A 27,046-nucleotide genomic window follows, 5' to 3' on the forward strand; every position below is an offset into this window, starting at 1 on the left:
AAACCTGACCAACAATCACAGACTCAAAAGGAAAAAATTACATTCTGATCAATTTGACCGTCTTATTTATTTTGAAAAGCAGTGATTTAGTTTCTTTGAATGTTGTGTGCGTCCTGTGTTCTTTATATTTCATTTTTCGCTCTCTGTTAAGTGATTTAGGTTTAATTTTCTTTAAAAATAGAAACAAATTTAAGAAAATGCATATTTTGGCTGTTTAAAGTGCCTGTTGTCGCCTCCATTTGAGAAAACCTGGCTCTTTTTTTACATTTGGCAACGTTAAATGTTTGTGTGTGTAATTATACAGACTTATTTCAGGCTTTTGTGTCCGTTCTCTGACAGTGTAGTTTCTCTAGAGAGCTGCAGGGGGTGCTCTGTCGCCAAAGTTACTTCTCTAGTTCTGCTTTGACCTAAAAAATGTGTTGGACTCTGCTCCAAACCAGACGCTTTTATCTTGATTAAAATATGATTAATTGCACAGCTCTAACAAGAACATTTGATTTATTTCTTATTTCAAGCTGAATATTAAACCAGTGGAATAAGAAAAATGGGCCTGAAGTAAAAATATACAGAAGAAAACCTGATGACGGGTCCAGTAAAATCTAACTCTATTATATAAATGTATGATCAGATATTATTGCTGCTTTTTGACAATTAAATTAAACAAATATATAACATTTCCCCTTGTTTCTGCTGACAAAAGACATTTAACTTTGTCCCCATTTTGTTTTACATGTAGACTTATCTGCCTAAATATATGTAACATAACAATTCTACATTAAATTAAACCCATTAAATGACTCATCGGGATTAGTATTTCTAAAAAAGTAAGCGATATCTGGACTTAACATGTCAGCGGCATTATCAAATCAAAATGTCAAAAAAATAGCAGTAATTCACTTTATTTGTACTTATTGTCTATTATTATCTAGAATCCCTTTTTGGACCTGTATTTTGTTGATAATGTATTAAAAAAGTCTAAGTCCAATAGAAATAATAGTTTGACTGGTCGACCCCTGTAACAGATGAGGTCACTGTAATCGCTCCACGTTTCGCGAGCGCGTTTGCCCTCTGCAGGCGACACGCTGCAACTGCGTGCAACGGGCGACTTTACCTGACGATGTAGCGCGCTTCGGAGAAACGGCACGCCACGAAGAGCCCTTTGATGATGTCGATTTTCTTATTCATGGCCTGAAGCGGCGGCGACGACGGCGGGAAATTGAGATTCACAGGAGGAGCGGCCGAGAGCGAAGAGAATGCAAAAGAATAAAGAGAAAAGGAAAGAGCGGGAGTCACAATTCAGAACAAACGCGACTGAAGCAATATGAAAGAAGCTTAATTGTTTTGAGCGAGTGAGAGATATGTTATACATATGGAGCTGCCACTGCAGATGAATAAAGGCTCAACGCTGAAAGAAATGGTCACATTCTAAACCAGACCAGGGGAAACGCTGTGTGTGGTAACCATAGGCAACCATACTCTCTGTACAGTATTCGGGAAGGCCAATGACAGCTGATATTTAGCACCAATATTTACTTCTGCACTGGCACAATTGTTTTTTTTTAATATTAAAGTTTAATATTAAAGTTTTTATATTATATATATATATATATATCGTTTTTTGTTTTTTTTATCGACATGTTTTATAAACATACATATATATATATATATATATATATATATTTATTAACGTGTTTTTTTTATATCAACACGTTTTTGTTTTTCAATATATATAATAGTTTTTTTCCATTAACCTGTTTTTTTTTGGAGGTTTTTATATTAACACAATAGTGAGAACAACAAAAACAGCAAAAAACAGACAACACCCTGTTTGTTTATGTCCGTGTCATTCCCCATTTGTCCTCAATGCATCAGATTTGTTGTATTTTTAAATAGACGATTAAAAACGTAAATAAATGTTTATGCATTTTGTTATTATTTCTACTAAATTGAAGAGTTCAATTGTGAATTTTAATATCCACTTCATATAAATGTGTGATCGTGAATTCAGCCTAACGAACTTATTTTGCGCCGATAGAGCCGGGAATTACCCAAAAACAAGGAATTTTCAAATCTGTAAATCACTGTAAACACCTTTTCCGACACAATCTCGTTTGTTTTACAGAGGTTTGTACTTGTTCTCAACAGTATGTACCGGTGCGTGTGGAAACGGGGTGAACAAAACCCTAACCCTAACCCATCGTTCCAAACACCCTGCCACGACTGCTGTAAAATAACGTTAACCCGACGCAGAATCGCTCTTTACAAAACCGCGCGCGTGATTGAAAACGGGTCAAACTCACAGAATTCCCGCTCATGGCCGCGATCTCCTTGAGTTTCTTGAAGACGGCGGCGGCGGTGAGACTCGCCGGCTGGAACATTGTCCGCTGGTTACTGCGCGAGCTCTCGGCCACGAGGCCCAGGTCGCCTCTCTCCTGCGACTCCGCCTTGATCTTGTCCAACTGTCGACCTAAAAACACCAAGACTCCGCCTTAAAACATCCGGTGTCAAAACATCCGGCGTTAGAAAAACATTTGGCGTCAAAACATCCGGCGTCAAAACATCCGGCATTAAAAAAAACATCCGGCATTAAAAAAAACATCCGGCGTTAAAAAAAACATCCGGCGTTAAAAAAAATCACCCGGCGTTAAAAAAAAACATCCGGCGTTAAAAAAACATCCGGCGTTAAAACACCCGGGTCAAAACATCCGGCGTCTAAACATCCATGGATTACATCACTCGAATAAGAATGATGTCAGATCCAATGGTTTTGTTTTTAAGGACACATTCTGATCTTATACCTTCACTTTGGCATAAGCGCTCCATCTACTGGCAGCAGAAAATTACCACAGGGAAATAGAGAAAAGCTAGCTTGACAGACATGCTAGTGTAGTAATGAACGCTCAGCTGTGACCCTCCTTCACACGTTGTATTCTATCACTATAACAATGTCCTGCGTCATATCATTTACTTATTTCGATTGAATTAAAATGGAACTGAACTACATCGCGTCACCATGGAAACAGAGCTCATAACCCAACAAATGAGCAGTGGCACTGGCAATGTTCTGACTTTAGTCACACATTGACCTGCCTGAGATTTCAGCTCTGGCTTTATTCACACATGTGTGACCGAGGCCCAGAGGGAGAGGACCTCGTAAACACACGGTCCTGCTGCGTGTGTGAACGAGGCCCAGAGGGAGAGGACCTCGTAAACACATGGTCCTGCTGCGTGTGTGAACGAGGCCCAGAGGGAGAGGACCTCGTAAACACATGGTCCTGCTGCGTGTGTGAACGAGGCCCAGAGGGAGAGGACCTCGTAAACACATGGTCCTGCTGCGTGTGTGAACGAGGCCCAGAGGGAGAGGACCTCGTAAACACATGGTCCTGCTGCGTGTGTGACCGAGGCCCAGAGGGAGAGGACCTCGTAAACACACGGTCCTGCTGCGTGTGTGACCGAGGCCCAGAGGGAGAGGACCTCGTAAACACACGGTCCTGCTGCGTGTGTGACCGAGGCCCAGAGGGAGAGGACCTCGTAAACACACGGTCCTGCTGCGTGTGTGACCGAGGCCCAGAGGGAGAGGACCTCGTAAACACACGGTCCTGCTGCGTGTGTGAACGAGGCCCAGAGGGAGAGGACCTCGTAAACACACGGTCCTGCTGCGTGTGTGAACGAGGCCCAGAGGGGGAGGACCTCGTAAATACACGGTCCTGCTGCGTGTGTGACCGAGGCCCAGAGGGAGAGGACCTCGTAAACACACGGTCCTGCTGCGTGTGTGAACGAGGCCCAGAGGGAGAGGACCTCGTAAACACACGGTCCTGCTGCGTGTGTGAACGAGGCCCAGAGGGAGAGGACCTCGTAAACACACGGTCCTGCTGCGTGTGTGACCGAGGCCCAGAGGGAGAGGACCTCGTAAACACACGGTCCTGCTGCGTGTGTGACCGAGGCCCAGAGGGAGAGGACCTCGTAAACACACGGTCCTGCTGCGTGTGTGACCGAGGCCCAGAGGGAGAGGACCTCGTAAACACACGGTCCTGCTGCGTGTGTGACCGAGGCCCAGAGGGAGAGGACCTCGTAAACACACGGTCCTGCTGCGTGTGTGACCGAGGCCCAGAGGGAGAGGACCTCGTAAACACACGGTCCTGCTGCGTGTGTGACCGAGGCCCAGAGGGAGAGGACCTCGTAAACACACGGTCCTGCTGCGTGTGTGACCGAGGCCCAGAGGGAGAGGACCTCGTAAACACACGGTCCTGCTGCGTGTGTGAACGAGGCCCAGAGGGAGAGGACCTCGTAAACACACGGTCCTGCTGCGTGTGTGAACGAGGCCCAGAGGGGGAGGACCTCGTAAACACACGGTCCTGCTGCGTGTGTGACCGAGGCCCAGAGGGGGAGGACCTCGTAAACACACGGTCCTGCTGCGTGTGTGAACGAGGCCCAGAGGGAGAGGACCTCGTAAACACACGGTCCTGCTGCGTGTGTGAACGAGGCCCAGAGGGGGAGGACCTCGTAAACACACGGTCCTGCTGCGTGTGTGACCGAGGCCCAGAGGGAGAGGACCTCGTAAACACACGGTCCTGCTGCGTGTGTGAACGAGGCCCAGAGGGAGAGGACCTCGTAAACACACGGTCCTGCTGCGTGTGTGAACGAGGCCCAGAGGGAGAGGACCTCGTAAACACACGGTCCTGCTGCGTGTGTGACCGAGGCCCAGAGGGAGAGGACCTCGTAAACACACGGTCCTGCTGCGTGTGTGACCGAGGCCCAGAGGGAGAGGACCTCGTAAACACACGGTCCTGCTGCGTGTGTGACCGAGGCCCAGAGGGAGAGGACCTCGTAAACACACGGTCCTGCTGCGTGTGTGACCGAGGCCCAGAGGGAGAGGACCTCGTAAACACACGGTCCTGCTGCGTGTGTGACCGAGGCCCAGAGGGAGAGGACCTCGTAAACACACGGTCCTGCTGCGTGTGTGAACGAGGCCCAGAGGGAGAGGACCTCGTAAACACACGGTCCTGCTGCGTGTGTGACCGAGGCCCAGAGGGAGAGGACCTCGTAAACACACGGTCCTGCTGCGTGTGTGACCGAGGCCCAGAGGGAGAGGACCTCGTAAACACACGGTCCTGCTGCGTGTGTGACCGAGGCCCAGAGGGAGAGGACCTCGTAAACACACGGTCCTGCTGCGTGTGTGACCGAGGCCCAGAGGGAGAGGACCTCGTAAACACACGGTCCTGCTGCGTGTGTGACCGAGGCCCAGAGGGAGAGGACCTCGTAAACAGGGTGAAACAAGCGTGAAGCTAAATACAACTCCAGGTTTTTGTCTTTTTCTTTTAATAATGAGGGAACAATGTTATATGGTTTAAAAGTAACATATTTGTCTTTTTTTCCTTTCTTTCTTTTTTTGAATGAGGGAACAATGTTAGTTGGTTAAAAAGTAAAAGTAATATTTTTTTTTGTCTTTTTTTAATGAGGGAACAATGTAAGATGGTTTAAAAATAACATGGTTTTGTCTTTTTTCTTTCTTTCTTTTTTAATGAGGAAACAATATTACATGATTTAAAAGTAACATGTTTCTTTGGACTATTTTGTTCAAGCTTTAAGTACATTTTGCATAATGTGTGTCCTTCAGTTTCACACTGATTCTCACCCGTCGCCTGAGCCACAGCCTTCATCAGCACCGTTTCTCCCACGCCCAGCTCCATGCCCAAGTAGGCGGGGCCCAGCTGGTTCAGACACAGGTACAAGCAGCACAGCAGGTCGTCTGCAGGAGGAGCAGAGGTCAGGGGTTACAACAACGAAGACGCACTTAACAGGAGATGACAACAACTGCGACGACGACGAGAACGACAACAACGACGACAACAACAACCACAACCTGAACAGCGCCAATCATCACATCAGAAACAAGAGAAACTGTAAAACTATGACAAAAAGAGGCGATAAGAGAATAAACCAGGCTGACAGTCGGGCAGCAACTTTTTTTTATAGTTTGGCCGACTTATACTTCAGAGCGACTTATATATATGTGATGTTATTTGTTATTTTCACCCTGGCAACCACAAGAGGGCGCTCTAGGCTCTAAGCGATGCAGAAGAAGAATCTGCACTTCCTCTACCTCTGGAGTTTGTGGAGTTGTTTAGAAGTGACACAGAGGAAGAAGAATTCAATGGATTTAGTGATTTGGGGTAAAACTGATGCTTTGCTAAACTTGTTAGCATGTTCTTTATGCTATAGTTATCTGAATAACTGTTCATATGTTACGTTAACATACCAGACACTTACGACTTATACTCCAGAGCGTCTTAAACTCAGGAAAATACGGTAGTCAAATGATTATTTCTATTAAACATTGAGACTTCTTTTTAAAACTCAAATGAGGGCTGAAATATAGTGACTGGAAGGGTTCTTGGAAGAAGAAAAAAAACTGAAATAGTAATAAGTGTAAAAAAACAGAAATTGTTTATTATTTTTTGACATTTTGACTTAAAACTGTTGCCGTCTTTACCATAAAACGTTCTTTTCATGTGTGTTTTACAGTCTGTACAGTCCTGATAACGATTAAAAAAACAACAACATTACATTAATTTTTTCACAGCCTGGATTAGTCTATTAATGCGAAGCAGCATTAGCTAACATCACCAAATCAGAAACAGATTAAAATGAATGCACAATTAAACTGTAATTAACTTATTCAACCCACTACAGCTCAAATCTCACTGTATTACAAAAAAACAACAAAAAGCCTGGCATTTTTGCAAAGAAAATTAACACAAGATGAATAAGCACAGAAAAAAATATAGCTTTATCGTTTTTTATTGAACGATGAGTGGATATATTCATTTTTGTAAACAGGATAATCTTCCATTAACGTGTCAAAACTACAGGCTGAGTTTGGGTTAAGATCCCGTGGTTATAGTTGCAGAAAGCATTAGATTATCTTGAAAAGCCATTTGCAAACATTCAAATTGACTTTTTTTCCCCCCCATTTTCTGCCAGCTCTATTGTGATCATAATCGTGTCCTCTTTTTAAACGTATAAAACCGCGACACCGACAACAGCCTGATGCAAAAAACGTATCTCCTCGGTTCATATAGTTGTTCCGTGCGCGACGACGTTTGAATGACAAAACCAAATGACGCCACTGGAAAAAACACTGAACCACGTGGAGAAAAGCCACTTCCCCTTTTGACCAGGCTTAAAATAGAATCACGCCTCGTAACGTGACGTACGGACGTAACCCGAGGACTATTCTTGGTCTAACATGGGTCTAAACCCGGTCTAAAACAGGACTATGGGGTTAAACCAGGTCTAAAACAGGACTATTCTTGATCTAAAATGGGGTTAAACCAGGTCTAAAACAGGACTATTCTTGGTCTAAAATGTGGCTAAACCAAGTTTAAAACAGGACTATTCTTGGTCTAAAATGTGGCTAACCCAGGTCTAAAACAGGACTATTCTTGGTCTAAAATGGGGCTAAACCAGGTCTAAAACAGGACTATTCTTGGTCTAAAATGGGGCTAAACCAAGTCTAAAACAGGACTATCCTTGGTCTAAAATGGGGCTAGACCAGGACTGTTCTTGGTCTAAAATGGGGCTAAAACGGGACTATTCTTGGTCTAAAATGTGCCTAAACCAAGTTTAAAACAGGACTATTCTTGGTATAAAATGTGGCTAAACCAGGTCTAAAACAGGACTATTCTTGGTCTAAAATGGGGCTAAACCAGGACTATTCTTGGTCTAAAATGGGGCTAAAACAGGTCTATTCTTGGTCTAAAATGGGGCTAAACCAAGTTTAAAACAGGACTATTCTTGGTCTAAAATGTGGCTAAACCAGGTCTAAAAACAGGACTATTCTTGGTCTAAAATAGGGCTAAACCAGGGCTTAAACAGGACTATTCTTGGTCTAAAATGGGGCTAAACCAAGTTTAAAACAGGACTATTCTTGGTGTAAAATGTGGCTAAACCAGGTCTAAAACAGGACTATTCTTGGTCTAAAATGGGGCTAAAACAGGACTATTCTTGGTCTAAAATGGGGCTAAACCAGGACTATTCTTGGTCTAAAATGGGGCTAAAACAGGACTATTCTTGGTCTAAAATGGGGCTAAACCAGGACTATTCTTGGTCTAAAATGGGGCTAAAACAGGACTATTCTTGGTCTAAAATGTGGCCAAACCAGATCTAAAACAGGACCATTCTTGGTCTAAAATGGGGCTAAACCAAGTTTAAAACAGGACTATTCTTGGTCTAAAATGGGGCTAAACCAAGTTTAAAACAGGACTATTCTTGGTCTAAAATGGGGCTAAACCAGGTCTAAAAACAGGACTATTCTTGGTCTAAAATGTGGCTAAACCAGGTCTAAAACAAGACTATTCTTGGTCTAAAATGGGGCGAAGCTCCATTCCGATGCTACGGAGAAGGTTCGATACTCGACGTTGATGTTCTTACACAATAGACAGCAAGTTTCGACATAAAATAACAGCACTTTGTTCCCGTTACAATGTGTTCTTACACCAGTTCTGACAAAGCTCGAGGTCCTTCTAAAACGGTTCGGGAAAAGTCATATTTTGTAGTTTTTTGTTTGATCAAAACTTGTTCATATCTAGGTTTTAGAATCGATGAGTGTCTATTTGATTTCGACAACTTTAACATGTGCAAGAGAAATCTGATCAAGAGAAATCTAATCATCAAAAACAACCCAGTGACACGTCTCGGTTCTTCTGCGGATTTCTAGAGCAACTGTTGTATTTGGACACAAAGTACAACACATTTTAAAACACCTCCTTCAAACCTGAACATTTTCCCTTTCATTTTATGTCTATGTTTGCACCATTTGCCTTGTCAACAGTGTAAACGATCGGTGAGAAATCAGATTACGCACGTCAAGACGGCACACGACATTTCAATAATCTGATAACTCCAGAAATCGGATAACGATCAGACTTTTCGGCGGTGTTAAACGCATTAAAAGTACGATATACTTTACCTGGAGAGAGCAGCAGCACCGAGCGGAGGAAGTTGGACAGCGTCTCGATGTTCTTGAGCCTGGAAATGACGGAAACGGACACAAATGTGAAAGTTCAGTCTAAACCTATACAAACCACCGAAAGGAGATTCTCTTTAGGACATTTTATCAAGCAGAGATGCAGTACATTACAAGGAAAATCTGACACCTTCTATAGGAGGATTTTGTTCACCCGTTTCGCTTGATTAGCATCGTTTTCAATTAGCCCCGAACAGTTTCCCTTTTCTCCTTTTCCTTTTATTTTTCACTGGTATCGGCCAAAAAAAAAATGCATTGTGAGATTAAAGAAGTGAGAGTTAATAAACGTCTGGATGAAAGCAGACAGAATAAATAAATATGAATATAAACATAAATTATTGTTTTTTTATTATTATACTTTGGTGTTGCAACATTGAAATTTCCCCATTGTGGGACAAATAAAGGTCATCTTATGTAACATTTTAAACATGAGACATGTAAGAAAACATTTACCGTATTTTCCGGACTATAAGTCGCAATTTTTTTATAGTTTTGGCCGGGGTGCGACTTATACTCCAGAGAGACTTATGTCATATTATTTGTTATTTTCACACTTGCAACTGCATTTCATACTCCAGTGCAACTTAGATATGTTTTTTTTAGTTTGCCTAGTGCGACTTATACTCCAGAAAAATATGGTAAAAGCGCAACATTTTCATAGGATTCTCTGTTGAGTGTTTTTCAAAATAGAGCAAAAAAAACCCAAAAAAAACCTCAGTGAAACCAGCGCAAATATAACATTCCCCACTAACGTACACATTCACGATTATAATTCAATTAATATTCAAGATTACTATTGAGCCCCCCAAATATATTCAAAGTGTTGAGTCAAAATATAATTTTAGGTTGGATTAGGATCAGCTGTAAATAAGTGTTATTTTTATTAAGAATATAACAGTTTCTTATTGTTTTTTATTGTTTTTTTCCTGTTTGTTTTTTCTATTGTTTTTATTGTTTTTTTCAGTTTTGTATTGTTTTTTCAGTTTCTATTATGATACTTCAGTCCCTAATCCGTTTCTGTGCCACCTCTGTGTTGCAACAATGGAATTTCCCCATCGTGGGACAAATAAAGGTTAAATCTTATCTCATAAACCGCTCTTAAATAAAGAGCCGAGGTGTGAAGTTGCTAACGTCACGTATCTTAAGCTTGAGCTGTGAAAAGACTTATAGTTTCTCTCACGCAAAAAGCTGAACAATCCAATCCGTTTCCTTCATGTTTGATTCATAAAAGTCCATAAATGCTGCAGTTTCAATCAGGTTCGAGACAAATCCATTTTTACTCGAATTCAGCACACTTTTTCCCCCCACACCCAGAGACGTCACGGTTGTACAGGGACAATTGTACGCTCTCTGGTGGCGCAACCGTGTACTGCAAGTGTACGTAAGAGAAGGAAATGAATGGAACGTGCCAATTAACCAGTGAACATATTTCGGTCGCCACCTGCTCAACTCCATGGAGACGAACTTTCTGCATGAAGATGGATCAGTTTTGGCAGTTGTTTGGAACGTCCGAGGCAAAGTAAGAGTATCTCCTTGGAGACGAGCAGGCGACAGATCCTCCAGCAGAGCGGCTTGTGGAGAAACGAGCCGCTTCACTGCACGGGCGAATGTTTTTCAAGGTTATCGTTTCACTACTATAAAAACACCAGTAAGAAAGGAATTCATTTTAGTCCATTTTTTTGGCTGAATTCTTGAGCGATGCGGGTTTAAAACGTTATTTCTTATTTCTTTAAAACGTGGACATCCCTAATTGCGGTGCAGGTATCAAACTGTGTCAAGACAGTATCGTTGCATCACTAATTTGCCCAAAAAAAAAATTGAATTCCACTGAACAAGACTCTTCATTTTAGCAGCAACAAGATTTATTTACTCTGCTTTTTATTTGACCTTATACTTCCCGACACCGCTTCTGATTTCAAGCTCATTTTTTTCTGTGGGAAAATGTTGACTTTTGCCACTGGAGGGTTTATTTTCTTATTTAAAAAAGACATGCTGATACGGCACGCTGCTCGGACTGGTGCCCCCGCGACCCGGCCCCGGATGAGCGGAAGAGGATGGATGCCGATATCGCCGGGCTCCAGACTCACTTTTACTTCCACGAGAACAGTAGGCCTCAGATTTATGGACGCATGCGATATTGATAACAAATGTGTTCTAGTTCATAGCCAATAGTATGTTATGTAATGGACAGATTTAGCCCAGAACAACAAGAACTAAACAAAAGCATATTATAATAATAATAATAATAATAATAATAATAATAATAATAATAATAATAATAATAATAATAATAATAATAATAATAATAATAATAATAATAATAATAATAATAATAATAATAATAATAATAATAATAATAATAATAATAATAATAATAATAATATTCTTATTATTCTTATTATTATCTAGTAGTATTGTAGTTATTATGCCGGAGCGCCACAAGCTGGCGAGAGGCCTATAAGTCCTGTGAGGCCGTGCAAAGCACAACTGCCAAAGTGCGCACAGAGTGCACACGAAATCGAGCGCAAAGCGCTCGCCCACTTCCAGACACTCACTAACGCACTCCTCCTCATGCACGCCCCGTGCATACTAATTAGTGGTAGGGAAATTAAACATTACCGTTCAAAATTAACGAAAGTACCCGTCAGTGACCAGGGATCCGCACCATGACTTTCTGAAAACATAGTTTGACATTTGAAAAATGGGAAACATTGTTTTTGCATCGGAATATTATTCTTTCTTTCTTGAATCTAATATTAGACCTAATCTAATCTAATTACCAAACGGCCACCGGGGGCAATCTAGCAGGAAGCACAAGCGTTTGCCAAACTCCAGAAGAAGACTTCAGTGGACAGTAGAAGCACTGTCCAAGGGACACGTTGTGTTATCCACATTTTTAGATTCAAAACACTGTGTGTTTTATTACAATCAGAATCATATTCACAGAGAAATTAGTCTAATTAGTCCCGCAGCGCGGACGCGTTCAAAAGACAACTGGCGTGTCACTATTGGGTAAATGGAACTTTCTTGGCCAGACCTGACTCATGAGTCAAAAGACAACATGTGCATCGCGAGACCCGAGGTTCAAAAGACGCATCACTACCACGTTTGTGTAAATATAATTATTAAACAATGTAATTATTACACTAACTAAATATAATTATTAAACAATCTAATTATTACACTAACTAAATATAATTATTAAACAATCTAATTATTACACTAAATATAATTATTAAACAAACTAAATACAATGAATAAAGTGTAATGTTCTCTTTTGGCAGGATTTAGTTTAAAAGTACAAAAAGGTCAGTGTTTTGATCATAGACAGTTTCTATGATACATGATAAGATAAGATAAGATATTCCTTTATTGTCTCACATGGGGAAATTTCATTGGTGCAACGCAGGTAGATACAGAGGTAGATACAGAAGAACAGATCACTTATAGGAAGTCTGAAAAACACTTTCAGTAGAAGATCTCCTATGAATAAATAAAAACTCCCATAGACAAATAAATAAATAAATACATAAATACCATTGCATGTGATCACGACAGTAATTGCACATGAATATGTGTCACGACAGCACATAGATTGCACATGAATTTCACAGTAATTGCACATGAATTGCACATGATCCAACAGCAATTGCACATATGACAGAATTGCACATCAGTATTAGGTTAGGTCAGTATTGCGAGTGTTCAGTACTAACAGTTTTTGTTATAAAGTCTGACAGCAGCAGGAAGGAAAGACCTACGGAACTTTTCCTTCACACAGCGAGGGTGGATCAGTCTCTCACTGAAGCTGCTCTCCAGAGCGGAGAGAGTGTCCTGCAGGGGGTGGCACTCATGGTCCAGCATAGATGTGAATCTAGCCAGGACCCTTCTGTCCCCCACCTCCTGCACCGAGTCCAGAGCACAGCCCAGGACGGAGCTGGACTTCTTGATGACTTTGTCCAGCCTCTTCCTCTCCCTCTCTGTGATGCTGCTGCTCCAGCAGGCCACACCTACAGGAGCTGATGCCACCACAGAGTCGTAGAAGGTCTTCAGGAGTGGCCCTGTCACTCCAAAAAACCTGAGTCTCCTCAGGAGGTAGAGCCGACTCTGGCTCTTCCTGTTCAGTGCGTCTGTGTTATGAGTCCAGTCCAGTTTGTGGTTCAGATGAACACCCAGGTACTTGTATGAGTCCACTCTCTCAATGTCCCGTCCCTGGATGTTCACTGGCGAGGGGGCAGTGGGGTGGCGTCTGCGGAAATCCACCACCATCTCCTTGGTCTTCCCCGCGTTGATGAGGAGGTGGTTCCGCTGACACCAGTCCACAAAGTCCTGCTCCAGTCCTCTGTACTCCGCGTCATCGTCGTCCGTGATGAGTCCGATGATGGCAGAGTCGTCAGAGAACTTCTGCAGGACACAGCTGTCCGTGTCGTGTCTGAAGTCCGCAGTGTAAAGGGTGAAGAGAAAGGGCGCGAGGACAGTGCCCTGGGGCGCCCCCACACTGCAGGTCCGAGTGTCAGACACACAGTTCCGGGCTCTCACAAACTGGGGTCGGTCTGTGAGGTAGTCCAGGATCCACTCTGCAGGTCATACTCCACACCAGCCGTCTCCAGCTTGTCCCTCAGGAGCAGCGGCTGGATGGTGTTGAAGGCGCTGGAAAGATCGAAGAACAGAATCCTCACAGAGCTACCAGGCTTTTCCAGGTGAGAGAGAGAGCGGTGCAGCAGGGAGATGACAGCGTCCTCCACTCCGATGCCAGACCGATATGCAAACTGCAGCGGGTCCATGGCTGAGCTCACGGTGGAGCGGAGGTGGTCCAGGACCAGCCGCTCCAGTGTCTTCATCAGGTGGGACGTGAGAGCCACTGGCCTGAAGCTGTTGAGGTCTTTGGGGCGCGGTGTCTAAGGCACAGGTACCAGACAGGAGGTCTTCCAGACCTGTGGTACCACCCTCAGCTTCAGGCTCATGTTGAAGACATGCTCCATAACTCTACACAGTTCATCTGTGCAGGACTTAAGGAGCCTGGGGCTGATGCCATCAGGTCCTGCTGCCTTCCTCACTTTAATCCTCTTCAGCTCACTCCTCACCTGTGCTGCTGTGACAGTCAGTGGTTGGCAGGGGAACTGTGTGCTGGGGGGATGGGTAAGTCCAGGCGAAGTGGGGAGCTGATGGTCCGGGGCAGATAAGCGAAGGGCATTGTCCAGCTGTGGAAGAGGGAGCATGCAGCTGTGCAGGGGGAGGGGCGGGTGACCGATCAAACCTCAAGAAGTGAGCATTTAAATCATTCACCCACTGTAGATCCCCCTCTGTCTGGGCAGGGGGGATTTTGAAGCCCAAGATGGTTTTCAGGCTCCTCCACACTCCCTGAATGTTCTTCTGCTGCAGCTGCTCCTCCATCCTCCTCTTGTAGCCGGCTTCAGCCTGCCTGATCTTCCTCCTCAGCTCCCTTTGCACAGTCCTCAGCTCCTCCTTGTTCCCTGACCTGAAGGCTCTCTTCTTCTCCTTCAGCAGAGCCTTCAGTTCACGGTTAATCCATGGCTTGTTGTTTGGAAAACACCGCACCGTCCGGGAGGGAACAATGTTTTCAAAACAGAAGTTGATGTAGTCCGTGATGCACTCTGTGATGGTGTTGATGTCCTCCCCATGTGGGTCATAAAGCTCAGTCCAGACAGTGGTGCTGAAGCAGTCCCTCAGAGCCTCCTCGCTCTCAGCAGACCACATCCTCACCTCACGGGACACCACAGGCTGCCTGCGCACGATGGGTTCATACACAGGCCTCAGATGTACAAGGTTGTGGTCCGAGCTGCCCAGGGGAGGGAGGGGGGAAGAGGAATAAGCCTCCTTGGTGTTGGCAAAAAACAAGTCCAATGTTCTATTCTCTCTGGTGAGGCAGGTAACATACTGGGTGTATGTTGGTAGAACAGAAGAGGGAGAAGCGTGGTTAAAGTCACCAGAGATGAGGAAGAGAGCCTGTGGATGCCGTGTTTGCAGCCTACAAGTGCAGGAGAGCAGTGCTTCACAAGCATTTTCAGCATTGGCAGACGGGGCCACATAGACTGCGATCAAAATCACATGTGAGAACTCCCGGGGCAGATAATATGGCCTCATGCCAATAGCCAATAGTTCAATATCCTTGTTACATAGCTGCTCCCTCACTGTGCAGTGTTCGGGTTTAGACCAGCTCGTGTTCACATACACCGCCAGACCTCCACCTCTTTTCTTCCCGCATTCTCTCGTTCTGTCCGCCCGCAGCAGATGAAAATTGTCCAAACCTACAATAGAGTCTGGCATTTCTGCTGTTAACCAGGTCTCTGTGAAAATCAAGACGCTGCTGTCCCTATAAATCCTCTGGGACCGCATGAGGCTCGCTATTTCCGTCATTTTATTTTGAAGGGACCTCACGTTACCCATGACTACAGCGGGAACCGACTTCCTGTTTTCTCCTCTCTTCTCTCGGAGTTTACGTCCAGCCCGTCTGCTTCGTTGCGTTTTCCTTAGGATGTCCGCCGGGATAACGTGACGATCTCCGGGTAAGATGACTGTTCTCCGCAGTTTCATGAGTTCCTCCTTTGTGTAAACGCGGTATGGCACCGGCCGGGGGGCGGGGCCGAAGCCGGGGGACTCAGAGCCAAGACACATCGCAACGACACGACGAAAACACTCAATCCAGCCGAATAAAGTCAAAACAAGTTAATTTAAAGCGATTCCAGTGCGTGTCCCGATCGTTCGTGAAGTTCCTCTTTCATATAAACGTGTATATAAACGTGTACCGACGACACGCCGTGTACTTTAGCGGCGGCCGGAGGGCGCGGGGGGGGGCGGTGGGCTCGCTCGGAGCTAGCTCACGTCACAACAACACAACGAAAAACGCTCAAATCCAGCCGAAAAAAAGTCAAAAACAGTTGAATAAAAAACTATTATATATTATATATATATATAATACACGTCAAACTTACGTGTATTATTTCCAATATTTCCCCACAAGATTGGTCTCAATCGTTTGTAATGGTCCAACGGATAAAATCCAGTAAAACAATTAGGTCCAATACATATGTTAGATCCATGTTGCAGAAAAAAAGTTTACTCAATTTTTCTTTTTTTTTGCCATATCAAAGAATAGAATTTTCTCCGCAATGTCCTTGCTAAAGAGGCTAACAGGAATTGTTAGCTTTTGATTGACACTAAGATTAGCCAATCAGGAGGGTTTTTGGCAGCTCTACGGCCCAGTAAAGCCAATGAAGTCTCACATAGAGATGCAAACTACGCACAAGTTCCACCCTTGCTAAACCAAACAGTTCGATCACAGACTGTTTGACGCTACAGACAAACAGCCAATGGGAGACGAGCACGAGGATGTGTAAAATCTATGGGATTTCTCCAAAACGTTCCACTTTAGAGCCATGCGATGGTTTAACACTCGTTTGTTATTTTTATTGTTACATTTTTTATTTATTAATGGAATATGAATTTCAATAACATAATATAGGGTCTCCGTGTAAATAAATGGATTCCTTTAGTTGTAAGCTTTCAATAGAGCACTCATTGATGTATGTAGGTTGAAGAAGTCAAAAGTGATCAAATGTTTTCTAAATGTGTCCAATTTGTATAGATTTGGACGAGGGAATTGTCCTTTTATCCAACGCCTGGATAAAGTATTACAAAAAGTGCGGTAAAATACTTGTTTCTACAGATAATGATCTCACATTTGAAACTTAAGTGGCCAAATAGTTTTTATAATGATATATAGTGTATTTCAGGCCTCAGATACAAACAGCAGCTATAAACACCCTCGTTTTTAACAAAAACACCTTTTTTGTGTATGTTCCAAGATGTATAACTTTTGTCAGACTTAGAGTAGTTCAGACTTTTGAGGGTAAAAATAGAGAATGTGACCTTTACACAGAGACCGAGTTTTTGTATATAATCCACATACTCAAGAAACAAGTATGGTTTTAATTTGGAGAATTGTCTTTAGAGACAGTTGGAAAAAAATCCGCCTAAGGAAAACACGTGTGCAACATGAACTACACTGGAAATGTAGAAACAAATGAGTTCTATATTTAATCAAATGCAAATTAACAAACAAAGAGCCACAGAACTTCTGTGGGAGCAACAGGTGACGACAGGTGGATTGTGTCGCACACCAGTATTTTCATATTCAAAGTCAGAAGAGGAGACTATTGATAAAGCAGAAGAAGAACAACACGAGAGACAGGGACTCTTCAACAGACAATCAACCCAGCTGGAGCCCTCAGGTACGTGTGGACCTGTTCTAGTCCCGCGTTAGTCCCGCGTCAGTCCCGCGTCAGTCCCGCGTCAGTCCCGCGTCAGTCCCGCGTTAGTCCCGCGTCAGTCCCGCGTTAGTCCCGCGTCAGTCCCGCGTCAGTCCCGCGTTAGTGCGAGATGCACCGATTGCAAAATTCTTGGCCAATACCGGTTTTCGGTTTTAAGGAGGTCTGACCTGCCAAAACCGTTTTTTTCCGATACCGATTTTCTATCTAGCCACTGATTTTCCCACAAACTACCCAGTATTATACATATGAAAAAGGTGCATGTATACAGGACACACATTTTGTAATATAAAATGTAATTTATTTTGTGGAAAAATATAAAAAATAACATATATAATATAAAAAATAATATATATACAGAACAGGAACAAAAAGCAGCGTCATCTCTGATTGGCTGCTGCGCCGCCTCGCCGCAGAAAAGTTGAACAAATCTGAACTTTTCTGCGGCGAACAATTTTAACGCCTTGAATCTTATACGCCTGTCAAAGCGTCTAGAGCGGATAACGCCAAAACACACCCTACGCCGGCGCTCCACGCCGAAAAAGCAGGATCGCGCCGCAGAAAACACAGGTGGTATTCGACGCGCGTTTCCATAGACTTTGAATGTAAACTGGACGCTTTGGCCGTCTTGCTGGTTTTTAGCTCTTTTGCTCTGGGCGCATTGAGCTGCTACGCACCGCGCATGCGGGTCAGTTTGATCGTCCGAAAACCGGAAATTACAACAGTGACCGGCCGGTCACCGATTGGGGCCGATTGGACATAAAACCGGCTTTTTTAAATCAGACCTGGTTTAGTCCTGGTTTAGTCCTGGTTTAGTCCTGGTTTAGACCTGGTTTAGACCTGGTTTAGACCTGGTTCTTGTCTCTCCAGGTGAACATGGACCAGTCTTCGTGGCTCTTCGTGCTGCTGCTCAGTGAGTTGATCATTTCTGTTTTGATGTTTTTTCTCATTCAAAAGTTGCAAAAGTCAAAGTGTAAATAGATGATTGATGTCATTGTTCATGCTCGGCTCCATCAGGCCTCCATTTAAACTAAACTACTATGTGATCAATCATGTAAAAATAACCAGCTGTTTTATGATCAAACATGAGCAAACTGAACCTTTTCAGGACAAATCTGAGAAAAGAAAAGAAAAAAAAGAGAAAGAGCAAAGTTTAAATGTTTAATTTTTGGGATTAAAGAGAATGAAAAAACCTAACATCCAAAAACATGAGCGGAGGGAGGGAGAAGAGGAGAGAGAGGAAGAGGGGAAAGAGGGGGGGAGAGAAGAGGAGGAGGAAAGTCCCTCCTGGACACGGTTTCCATGTGAACGAGAGCAAAGTGACCACACAATCAAAAGCATCCATACATCCATCTTCTTCCTCTTATCCGGGGCCGGGTTGCGGGGGCATCAGCCTAAGCAGGGACTCCCCAGACACTTCCCCCAGCGTCTCCGGGGGGATCCCGAGGCGTTCCCAGGCCAGCCGAGAGACATAGTCTCTCCAGCGTGTCCTGGGTCTTCCCCGGGGCCTCTTCCTCATGGGACATGCCTGAAACATCCCCCAGGGAGGCACCCAGGAAGCATCCGGAACAGATGCCCGAGCCATCTCAGCTGGAGGAGCAGCGGCTCTACTCAGAGCTCACCCCGTGTGAGCTCCTCACGCTATCTCTAAGGGACGAGCCACCCGGCGGAGGAAACTCATTTCGACCGCTTGTATCCGCATTCTTGTCCTTTCGGTAAATACCCAAAGCTCATGACCATAGGTGAGGGTAGGAACTTAGAGGTAAATCGAGAGCGTTGTGTTTCGACTCAGCTCCCTCTTCACCACAACGGTCCGATGCAGCGACTGCATCACTGCAGCCGCTGCACCGATCCGCCTGTCGATCTCACGCTCCATCCTTCCCTCACTCGTGAACAACACCCCGAGATACTTGAACTCCTCCACTTGGGGCAAGGACTCCCCACCCACCTGAAGAGGGCAAGCCACCTTTTTCCGGTCGGGAACCATGGCCTCGGATTTGGAGGTGCTGATTCTCATCCCAGCCGCTTCACACTCGGCTGCAAAACCGTCCCAGTGCATGTTGCAGGTCCGGGTTTGATGGAGCCATCAGGACAACATCGTCTGCAAACAGCAGAGATGAGATCCTGTGGTCCCCAAACCGGACACCCTCCGACCCCTGACCACACCCTCCGACCCCTGGCGGAGTCCAACATGCACTGGGAACAGGTCTGACTTACTGCAGTGAACACAGCTCCTGCTCCGGTCATACATGGACCGGACAGCCCTGAGCAAAAGTGACGGGTCAGGCAAAGAGCGGTTCGGAAGCCCCTTATGGTGACAACAAAAACAAGGCCAGTTACGTCGCCCTGATTGGCGTTACTGGGGCCCCATCCTGGGGCCAGGCCAGGGGTGGGTGCTCACTGGCGAAAAACCTGGTGGCTATTTTTTCCCTCTGGCCCGGCCGGGCACAGCCCACACAAGCGACGTGGGGTTGTCCTCCAGTGGGCCCACCACTCGCAGGAGGATCGATAAGGGGCCGGTGCCGAGTGATCAGGGCGGCAGTCGACGGCAGTCAAAAGCATCTCACCTTTAATATTTAAGGCTCGTAACGAGTCATGTTTTATTCTTCTTTAAAGGTCAGATCACTCTCTCTGCGACTGAAGACCTGGAGTACCACATCATAAAAGAGCCCATGACGTGGGCTGACGCTCAGACCATCTGCAGAAAGCACTACACAGACCTGGCAACAGTGAGGAACATGAAGGAGCTGAAGGAGCTGGAGAGTCTGAGAGCTGCTGCAGAAGGACCAGGCGAAGGAACAGACGTGTGGATCGGACTTTATCAAACCAGCAACAACCGCCTAGACACAAACAGGAAATGGCACTGGTCTCTGCCCGAGTTCCAGTACAATGAAGGAGAGGCTGAGTGGTACACAGGGGAACCTGATAATGATGAAAACACAACTGAAAACTGTGTGGAAATATTTTTCAATAACAAATGGGCTGATAGACCATGTGATTGGAAACATAAATTCATTTGCTACGACGGTGAGGACACGGTTTTTAATTTTATTACACTTGAAAATCAAAGAAAGCTTATTTTAAATACTTTATTCCTTTGATGTGTTACTATTGTGAGGTCTGTTTGTACATGTTTATACTATACGTATATCGACTGTAGAGATGGGGCACACGGATGTGAGATTTAGGAGGAATATTTGCAATAAAATCCACTGTATTATTTCTAAACAAATCTCTTGTTCTACAGAGCCCTCCAACACGTATGTCAAGAGCGTGAACACCATAACCTGGTTAAAGGCTCAACAGTACTGCAGAGAACACCACACTGACTTGGTGAGTGGACTGGACCAGCTAAGACAGTTTCAAGCCAAATATCCAAGCCATTCTGGCCACTATTTCATTGGTCTGTCCCGGGACACCTGGGCGTGGTCAGATGGAAGTGACTCCTCCTTCAGAAACTGGAACTCAGATCCACTGAACCATAAATGTGCCGCTCTGATAGCTCCGGGCCGATGGGAGAGCGCTGACTGTGACCTAAAGAAATCCTTCATCTGCCACGGAGGTGAGTGTACAAGGAATAACCCTCCCACAGAGACTAAAGACCCTCCCACACGGACAGAAGACCCTCCCACACAGACTGAAGACCCTCCCACACGGACAGAGGACCCTCCCACACGGACTGACGACCCTCCCACACAGACTGACGACCCTCCCACACAGACTGAAGACCCTCCCACACAGACTGATGAAGTGTTACCTCTGAAATTACTTTTTTAAACTTTATTTTTGCAGGTTTGAAGACTTGGAAGACTTTGGTGAAAATAAGTCTGTCCTCAACTGTAGATCCCAACTCACACGAATCTGAAATCCTCAAACAGGTACGTGTAGATATTTGTACTTCTGTATTATTATATTTATGCAGAACAATGGAATGGAACACATCCAGGAGCTTTAACCTTTGAGAGACTGAAACATGAAGTGTTAAACTAACACAAGAATCCCATGTGTTTCAGAACATGTTTGTAGCTCTAAATGACACGTTTACAACACCATAGATGGTGATTTTGATCTGAGTTTCACTGCAGCTTTGTTCAAGTCGTTCATAGAATCCTTTTCAGGGTTTTCCTTCTGCACATCACAAAAACCACTGGTTTAAAACTTTGCACAAATGAATCAATCTGTGTTTTCCTTTATTGCATCGTCTTTAGTTCCGGTGTCTGTTTATTGTTCTCATTTCTCAGTCTCACTTCTCTCCTTTTTCTTCAGCTGGAGGACAAGTTCAAAGCAAAGGGACAAAACGTCAAACTGAGCTGGAAAAAAGGAAAAGACGGAAAGGTTTTCAAAAAGAAAAAGGACGAGCTGTGATGACGAGGATGAATATCATAAGTACATTTTGCCATGTACTTGCCATTGCCATCGTTAGTGACCAAAACACAACTAGGAATTTGCTTCAACACCATGGCAACAGCACTATCATAGCACTATCCACAACCTGGGTTAAGTAGTATACATGTAGTATAGAAGTATAGCTGTATAGAACAGAGAAGTATAGAGTTTCAACAAGAGGACTTTTTCTCCTTGTTTATGTGTGTGATGAATTCAATAACTTCGATAACTGTGTCCAATAACACAATATTAGTGGTTGTTCTTTTAACATTTGACATCTTGAGATTTCACAAAACAAAAGTCAAGATACAGGTTTATCCTTGGTAATACAGTGTGTGTCGTTTTACTCATTTGAAGATAAAAGTCCTCTGCTTCCTTTTGTTCATGCCTTATGAATTCAAGCGTGCTCATGTCATTAAGTACATTCATAAAAAGGGCTGTATAAGTTTAGCTCTGGCCAGCTGTTGTTGTGTCCTTAGGCAAGACACTTCACCCACACTGCCTGCTCTTTGACGCCTTTTGTAGATGTTGTGTTCTTTTGTTTGATCTGTGTGAGGTGAAGTGAGGGTCAGTTGTGCCCGTTTGACCCTTGAATCGATCTTTTTGTTTTTTTGACTTGGTTTAGATGTGGATTTGTTTGAAAAATGTAAGATTATTAACATAAACTCTAATAAAGGTGTTCTAAAGCCAACATGGTGTTATTTTTCATTGAAATGCCTCACTGTCTTTCAAACACAGACAAATGTCAAACTTTCAACATTTCACGATCTGTATAAATATGAAAATACACTTATATTATACGAGCTTATTGACAATTATAATAAAAGGCTAAACAGATAACATTTTGGGGACTTCATACACTTGATAATTCTCTTTACCTTTCATATGATGTGGACATTATGGGGAGTGAAACTAACTGGAGGCACTGCTCTGTCTGAGACTGACTGTGTCAGACACAATCTGACCATAAAGAACTGACTCAGCTGGAACTACGTGTCACAGGTTTGGGCTTTAGTGGTAAGAGCACGGCCTGATGGAACCAATAAAAACATACATGGAAGTTAAGAATAAGTCTACAATTTAGCTGATAAAACTGGGTCAAACTGGGTTATGGTGACGAGCTGTGTGCACGCGCTCGCTAGAAAACAGAAACTAACATTAAAAATATAATTTCACCCACAAAATCCCAGAAAATACGAACAACAAATGAGTGACAATGAAGACACAAGCCTGGGAAAGCTGCGGGGAAAATATGTGTAAAAACAGCCCCCCCTAGTGCTATTTCTGTAGTCACATCACACAGATGGGGAAACAAAATGCGAGTCAGGCTGCCCAATCTGAGAAATTTGATTCATATTCCCAGTGAAAAGATAAGGCCCAGTCCCACTGAAACTAGTCTGAAACTTGCTGTTCTAAATGTCAGATCCTTATGTAACAAATCACTCTTAATTGGTCCTGTAACGCTGCCGAAAGCATGGATCATGCATACTTACTCCTGTTATGACAAAAATAGGCAACAGTAGTTGACAACAGCAGCGCGAAGCTCACGGCATCGTGCTGTACACGAGAGTCCATGTCGCAGGAATGAGCCATTCTTGTATCTGCTAAGTTAATTGAAGTCTATGTCGGGTGGAGAACCCAATGGGATGGGCAGTGACGAGCGTGTAAGCGCTCGAAATGACAATTTCCCCCCCGCGGTGGCATGGGGAAGGCTCCGAGCTTTCAAACGATGTATAATATGTGGTTGTAGTGGAAACGGCTATTTTGTTTTTGCTTGAAATATTATAAGGCCCAAGCGCCACAAGCTGCTTATTAGTTCCGTTCACAACTGCCAAAGTGCGCACGAAATCGAGCGCAAAGCGCTCGCTTGCTTGCTTCCAAACACTCACTAACGCACTCCTCCACTCTTGCAAGGCCAGTGCATACTAATTAGTAGTAGGAAAATTGATCATCACAGTGCAAAAGTGTGCGCGGAGTGCGCACTAAAGGAGCGCTTTACATGGGGATGACGACCGCATGTAAAGCGGTAAAGCGCTTGTTTGCGCTAAGTAGCTCACAAATATATTCCCAACTCTTGCACATTCCGTGTATACAAACATGTAATGCAAAAATGTAACATTATTATTGTGGAGGGCCAGCAACACAAAGTGGGCGGAGCCCACTCAAAATTAACAAACCAGGGACTCATACCATTATTATTGAGTTTTAAACAATCGTATACATTTGTCATTATTTTTATTTTATTTTGTTCGATATTGATCTAAAAACAGCTTAATAATAAATATCACCTTGAAACCCATCAGAAATTTTAGAAAACAAGTCAAATAATCTCTTTCATAATATGCACAATAAAGATAGGTACACATGTATTTGGGGGAAATGTTTGGGGGTTTTTCTTTTCACTTCACAGAAGAGGCAGACTGCCCTTCAAGACACTTCTGGCACAACTTTACAATATCCATTTTGGCATTTTAAACAGTAAGAAGCAAAATTGTGTCCAAAAGAAAAGGAGTTTTTAATTTAACTACCGTATTCCGTCTTTGACCTCGTGAAACCAATTTCCACTTCCTATCATTTTTACTATGTGCTCAATTAAAAGGTGCAAACTTATCTCCCATAAAGCACTTCAAACGCACCTCCAAGACTGAGCCGAGGAACACATTATCCTCGCTTCACTCGACTCGGAAACGAACCCGATTTCTACACTTTGTCTGCTCAAAAGAGACTGCTCTCTAATTATGTTCAACCGGGAATTGTGAGGGGAATCTCTGGACGCTGCGCACAAAACTGAACCAAAGAAAATGTAAAAAAAATAAAGAAATAAAAAAGGCAGAAAAAGCCACCAAGCATTGACAATAGTAATAACAGAAAAATAGATTTAGTCGACGGTAAGTAACAAAACAAGCTGGTCTATCTTCAGATATGATCACATTTGCACTTTGAGTTAAATAGTTTGGAAAGATTTAAGTTTTAGAAGAGTAAATTTCAACACAAAATAATAGTAGTTTGTTTGTTATGATCACGTGGTTATATGCTAATCCTGCTTTTGTTCCAGAAAGAGGTAAGTATTGCAAAACATTAATGAATGAATGTTTTTGTATTTTTTGCCATCTCTTTTTTTTTCATAGTTCTTTTTCTTCTTCGTCCTTTTATTTTTGTCCCTTTTTTCCCCATTTTGATTGCCTTCTCTTTTTTTGTATTTTTTCCAGTCTTTTTTTCTCTTCTCCCTCTTTTTTCTCTTTTTTCAGTCTTTTTATTCTCTTCTTCCACCTTTTTCTCTTTTTTCTCTTCAATTGTTATTTTCGAGCTTTCTCTTTTTTTCCGTCTTTTTTCCTCTAGTTTTTAGTATTTTCTTTTCCGCTTTCCCCCTTTTTGTGTTTTTTTTTGCTTTCTCGATCGACATTTTAACAATGCGTCAGAACGTGCTCAAATGCGCCTGTAAACGTCATAAAGAGGTTCAGTTTCGGCACAAAAATGGTGAATTGGCCATAAAATGCACCGCTAAAGTGCAGAAATATCACTTTACGCTCTTGTTCGGAGGATAAATCAAAAGACTGAAATGTCTAGTGTTAATACAATCATCGAGCTATCATAATTATTTTGTTTATCGCACTAGACCGTCCTAAATCTACTCAAGATAAGTCCAATTCTACTCTACGTTTGTGTGATTTCTTTCAGCGTCGATACCTGCTCCAATGAGAATGCAGTTTCGCTGAAGGTTTTTAGTATTGATTCGTTTTCATTCTTTTTTTTTTTACTCTATATTTTCCATGAACTAAAGGAAGTTTCAGACGTTCCCGTGCGATCACAACTAACACGGTTTTCTTTCGACAACATCGTAGTATTTTGTGCCTTACGTTTTCATTGTCGTCGTAATCTCAAACTTCGAAACCCCAATATTTGTCAGTAGGGACGTCAAAATGATCAGATTAATCGATAATCGTGATCAGTCAGGTCGCATTTTAATCGTGTGAATCAATACATAACAATCGTGACAATTTTAGAAGTATTTTTTGTTCACTATATAGCCAAAAAAAAGGCTGATTTATCGTCACAATCTCAGTAATAATGGTGAATAATGAATAAATCGTGATGTTTTTCCCTCACAATAATCGTAACACTGACATTTGACACCGTGACGTCCCGACCAGCGAGTCACTATGTTTGTCACATAACTAGCATAGGACATTCCTACGTACGCGCCGACAACAGCAGAAAGAAAGCGCGGATCTACTTTCTTTCTACAGCGCGGATTAAGTAAATATCCTGTGAAAAGTACTCACCTGCCCGAGTCCTCTTCAATCCTCTCGAAGGTGCGAGCCACAGCCAGGTACGGCACTCTGGAAGAAGCGGTTGGCGGGCCGTTAGCGTCGCGGCGTTAGCACGGAGGCGATCGTAACCTTCAGACCGTTACGCTAAACCCGGGCCATTCTCCGCGCAGGGATCGGTGTCGACCGGCGGCGGGGGGGGGAGAACGAGGCCCGGGAGCTAAAGGTCGGCGAGCGAGCGGCGGCAAAAAGAAATGTCACCGGGAATTTATGATAACGCGAGCGGCAGCGGCGTAAACAAGAGAGTGTGTCCTTTACGAACGCAACACGGAGGGAAGATACAGGAGCTGAACTTTAGCTACGAGCGCTATAGTTTCACCGCGCAAGCCAAAACGATCCATCTTTAGAATGACAGGAGGCTACTCTGCATTGACATTTACACCGGCGCCAAGTTTAAGTGCCCCCTACAGGTCGGACGACTCATTGAACTAAAACGCAGTTGAGATATACCGTATATGTTGAATTTTGCTGAAAATGATTAAAAGTGCCATCACAGGATAGCACGTTTTTTAAGGTTTATCATTTCACTTCCTGTTTGACATCACAGTAGGAAATTACCCAGAAAACACTGGGGCAAAACTCATCTAATGTCACTTTTATTTTTTTTTGAAACATTTGACAAATAAAATATATGAGAGCGACTTTATTTTGTTGAATTCATGTTTAAAGAGTCGAAAAAGTTGTTTGTGTAAATTCTGCATAAACTTTGACTGGAATGAGGTCCCTGGTGTGATGTCACTTTCTGTTTTTCAAGGTTTTCTCCACAAATACCTGCACGATTGGTGTAAAACTATCAGATATATGTACAACAGATACAAATACACCAAATAAAGTCACAATGAGACAATCGTAAAAACCTGTCATGGGCCCTTTAAAGGCGCACTGTGTAATTTTTCAGGTGGAGGATTTTACCGGTGTTGCATGAACTCACCCCCATCGATAAATGCGATTGTGTTTGGCGTGTTGTAGCCGTTTAATCAGCCAACCAAACTCTCATTAGTTTACTCATTGTATTT

At 43.5% G+C, this 27,046-nt stretch overlaps 1 protein-coding gene across 1 annotated transcript in view; it reads right to left on the reverse strand.

Annotated features, from left to right (window-relative positions):
* The window catches only part of lig1 (ligase I, DNA, ATP-dependent), a 125,897-nt gene that overhangs the window by 73,385 nt on the left and 25,466 nt on the right, over positions 1–27,046 (reverse strand). The window contains exons 10-14 of the mRNA XM_072440591.1: positions 25,986–26,042; positions 8,972–9,030; positions 5,636–5,749; positions 2,301–2,467; positions 1,112–1,188 (exon numbers count right to left, since the gene is read on the reverse strand). Coding sequence (XP_072296692.1) covers positions 1,112–1,188; positions 2,301–2,467; positions 5,636–5,749; positions 8,972–9,030; positions 25,986–26,042 — 474 coding nt within the window. The remainder of the gene's footprint in view (positions 1–1,111; positions 1,189–2,300; positions 2,468–5,635; positions 5,750–8,971; positions 9,031–25,985; positions 26,043–27,046) is intronic.

Source organism: Eucyclogobius newberryi, unplaced genomic scaffold, assembly GCF_026437365.1.
Source record: "Eucyclogobius newberryi isolate DKJ021-1_F unplaced genomic scaffold, fEucNew1.0.hap1 SCAF_12, whole genome shotgun sequence".
Taxonomy (NCBI): Eukaryota; Metazoa; Chordata; class Actinopteri; order Gobiiformes; family Gobiidae; genus Eucyclogobius; species Eucyclogobius newberryi.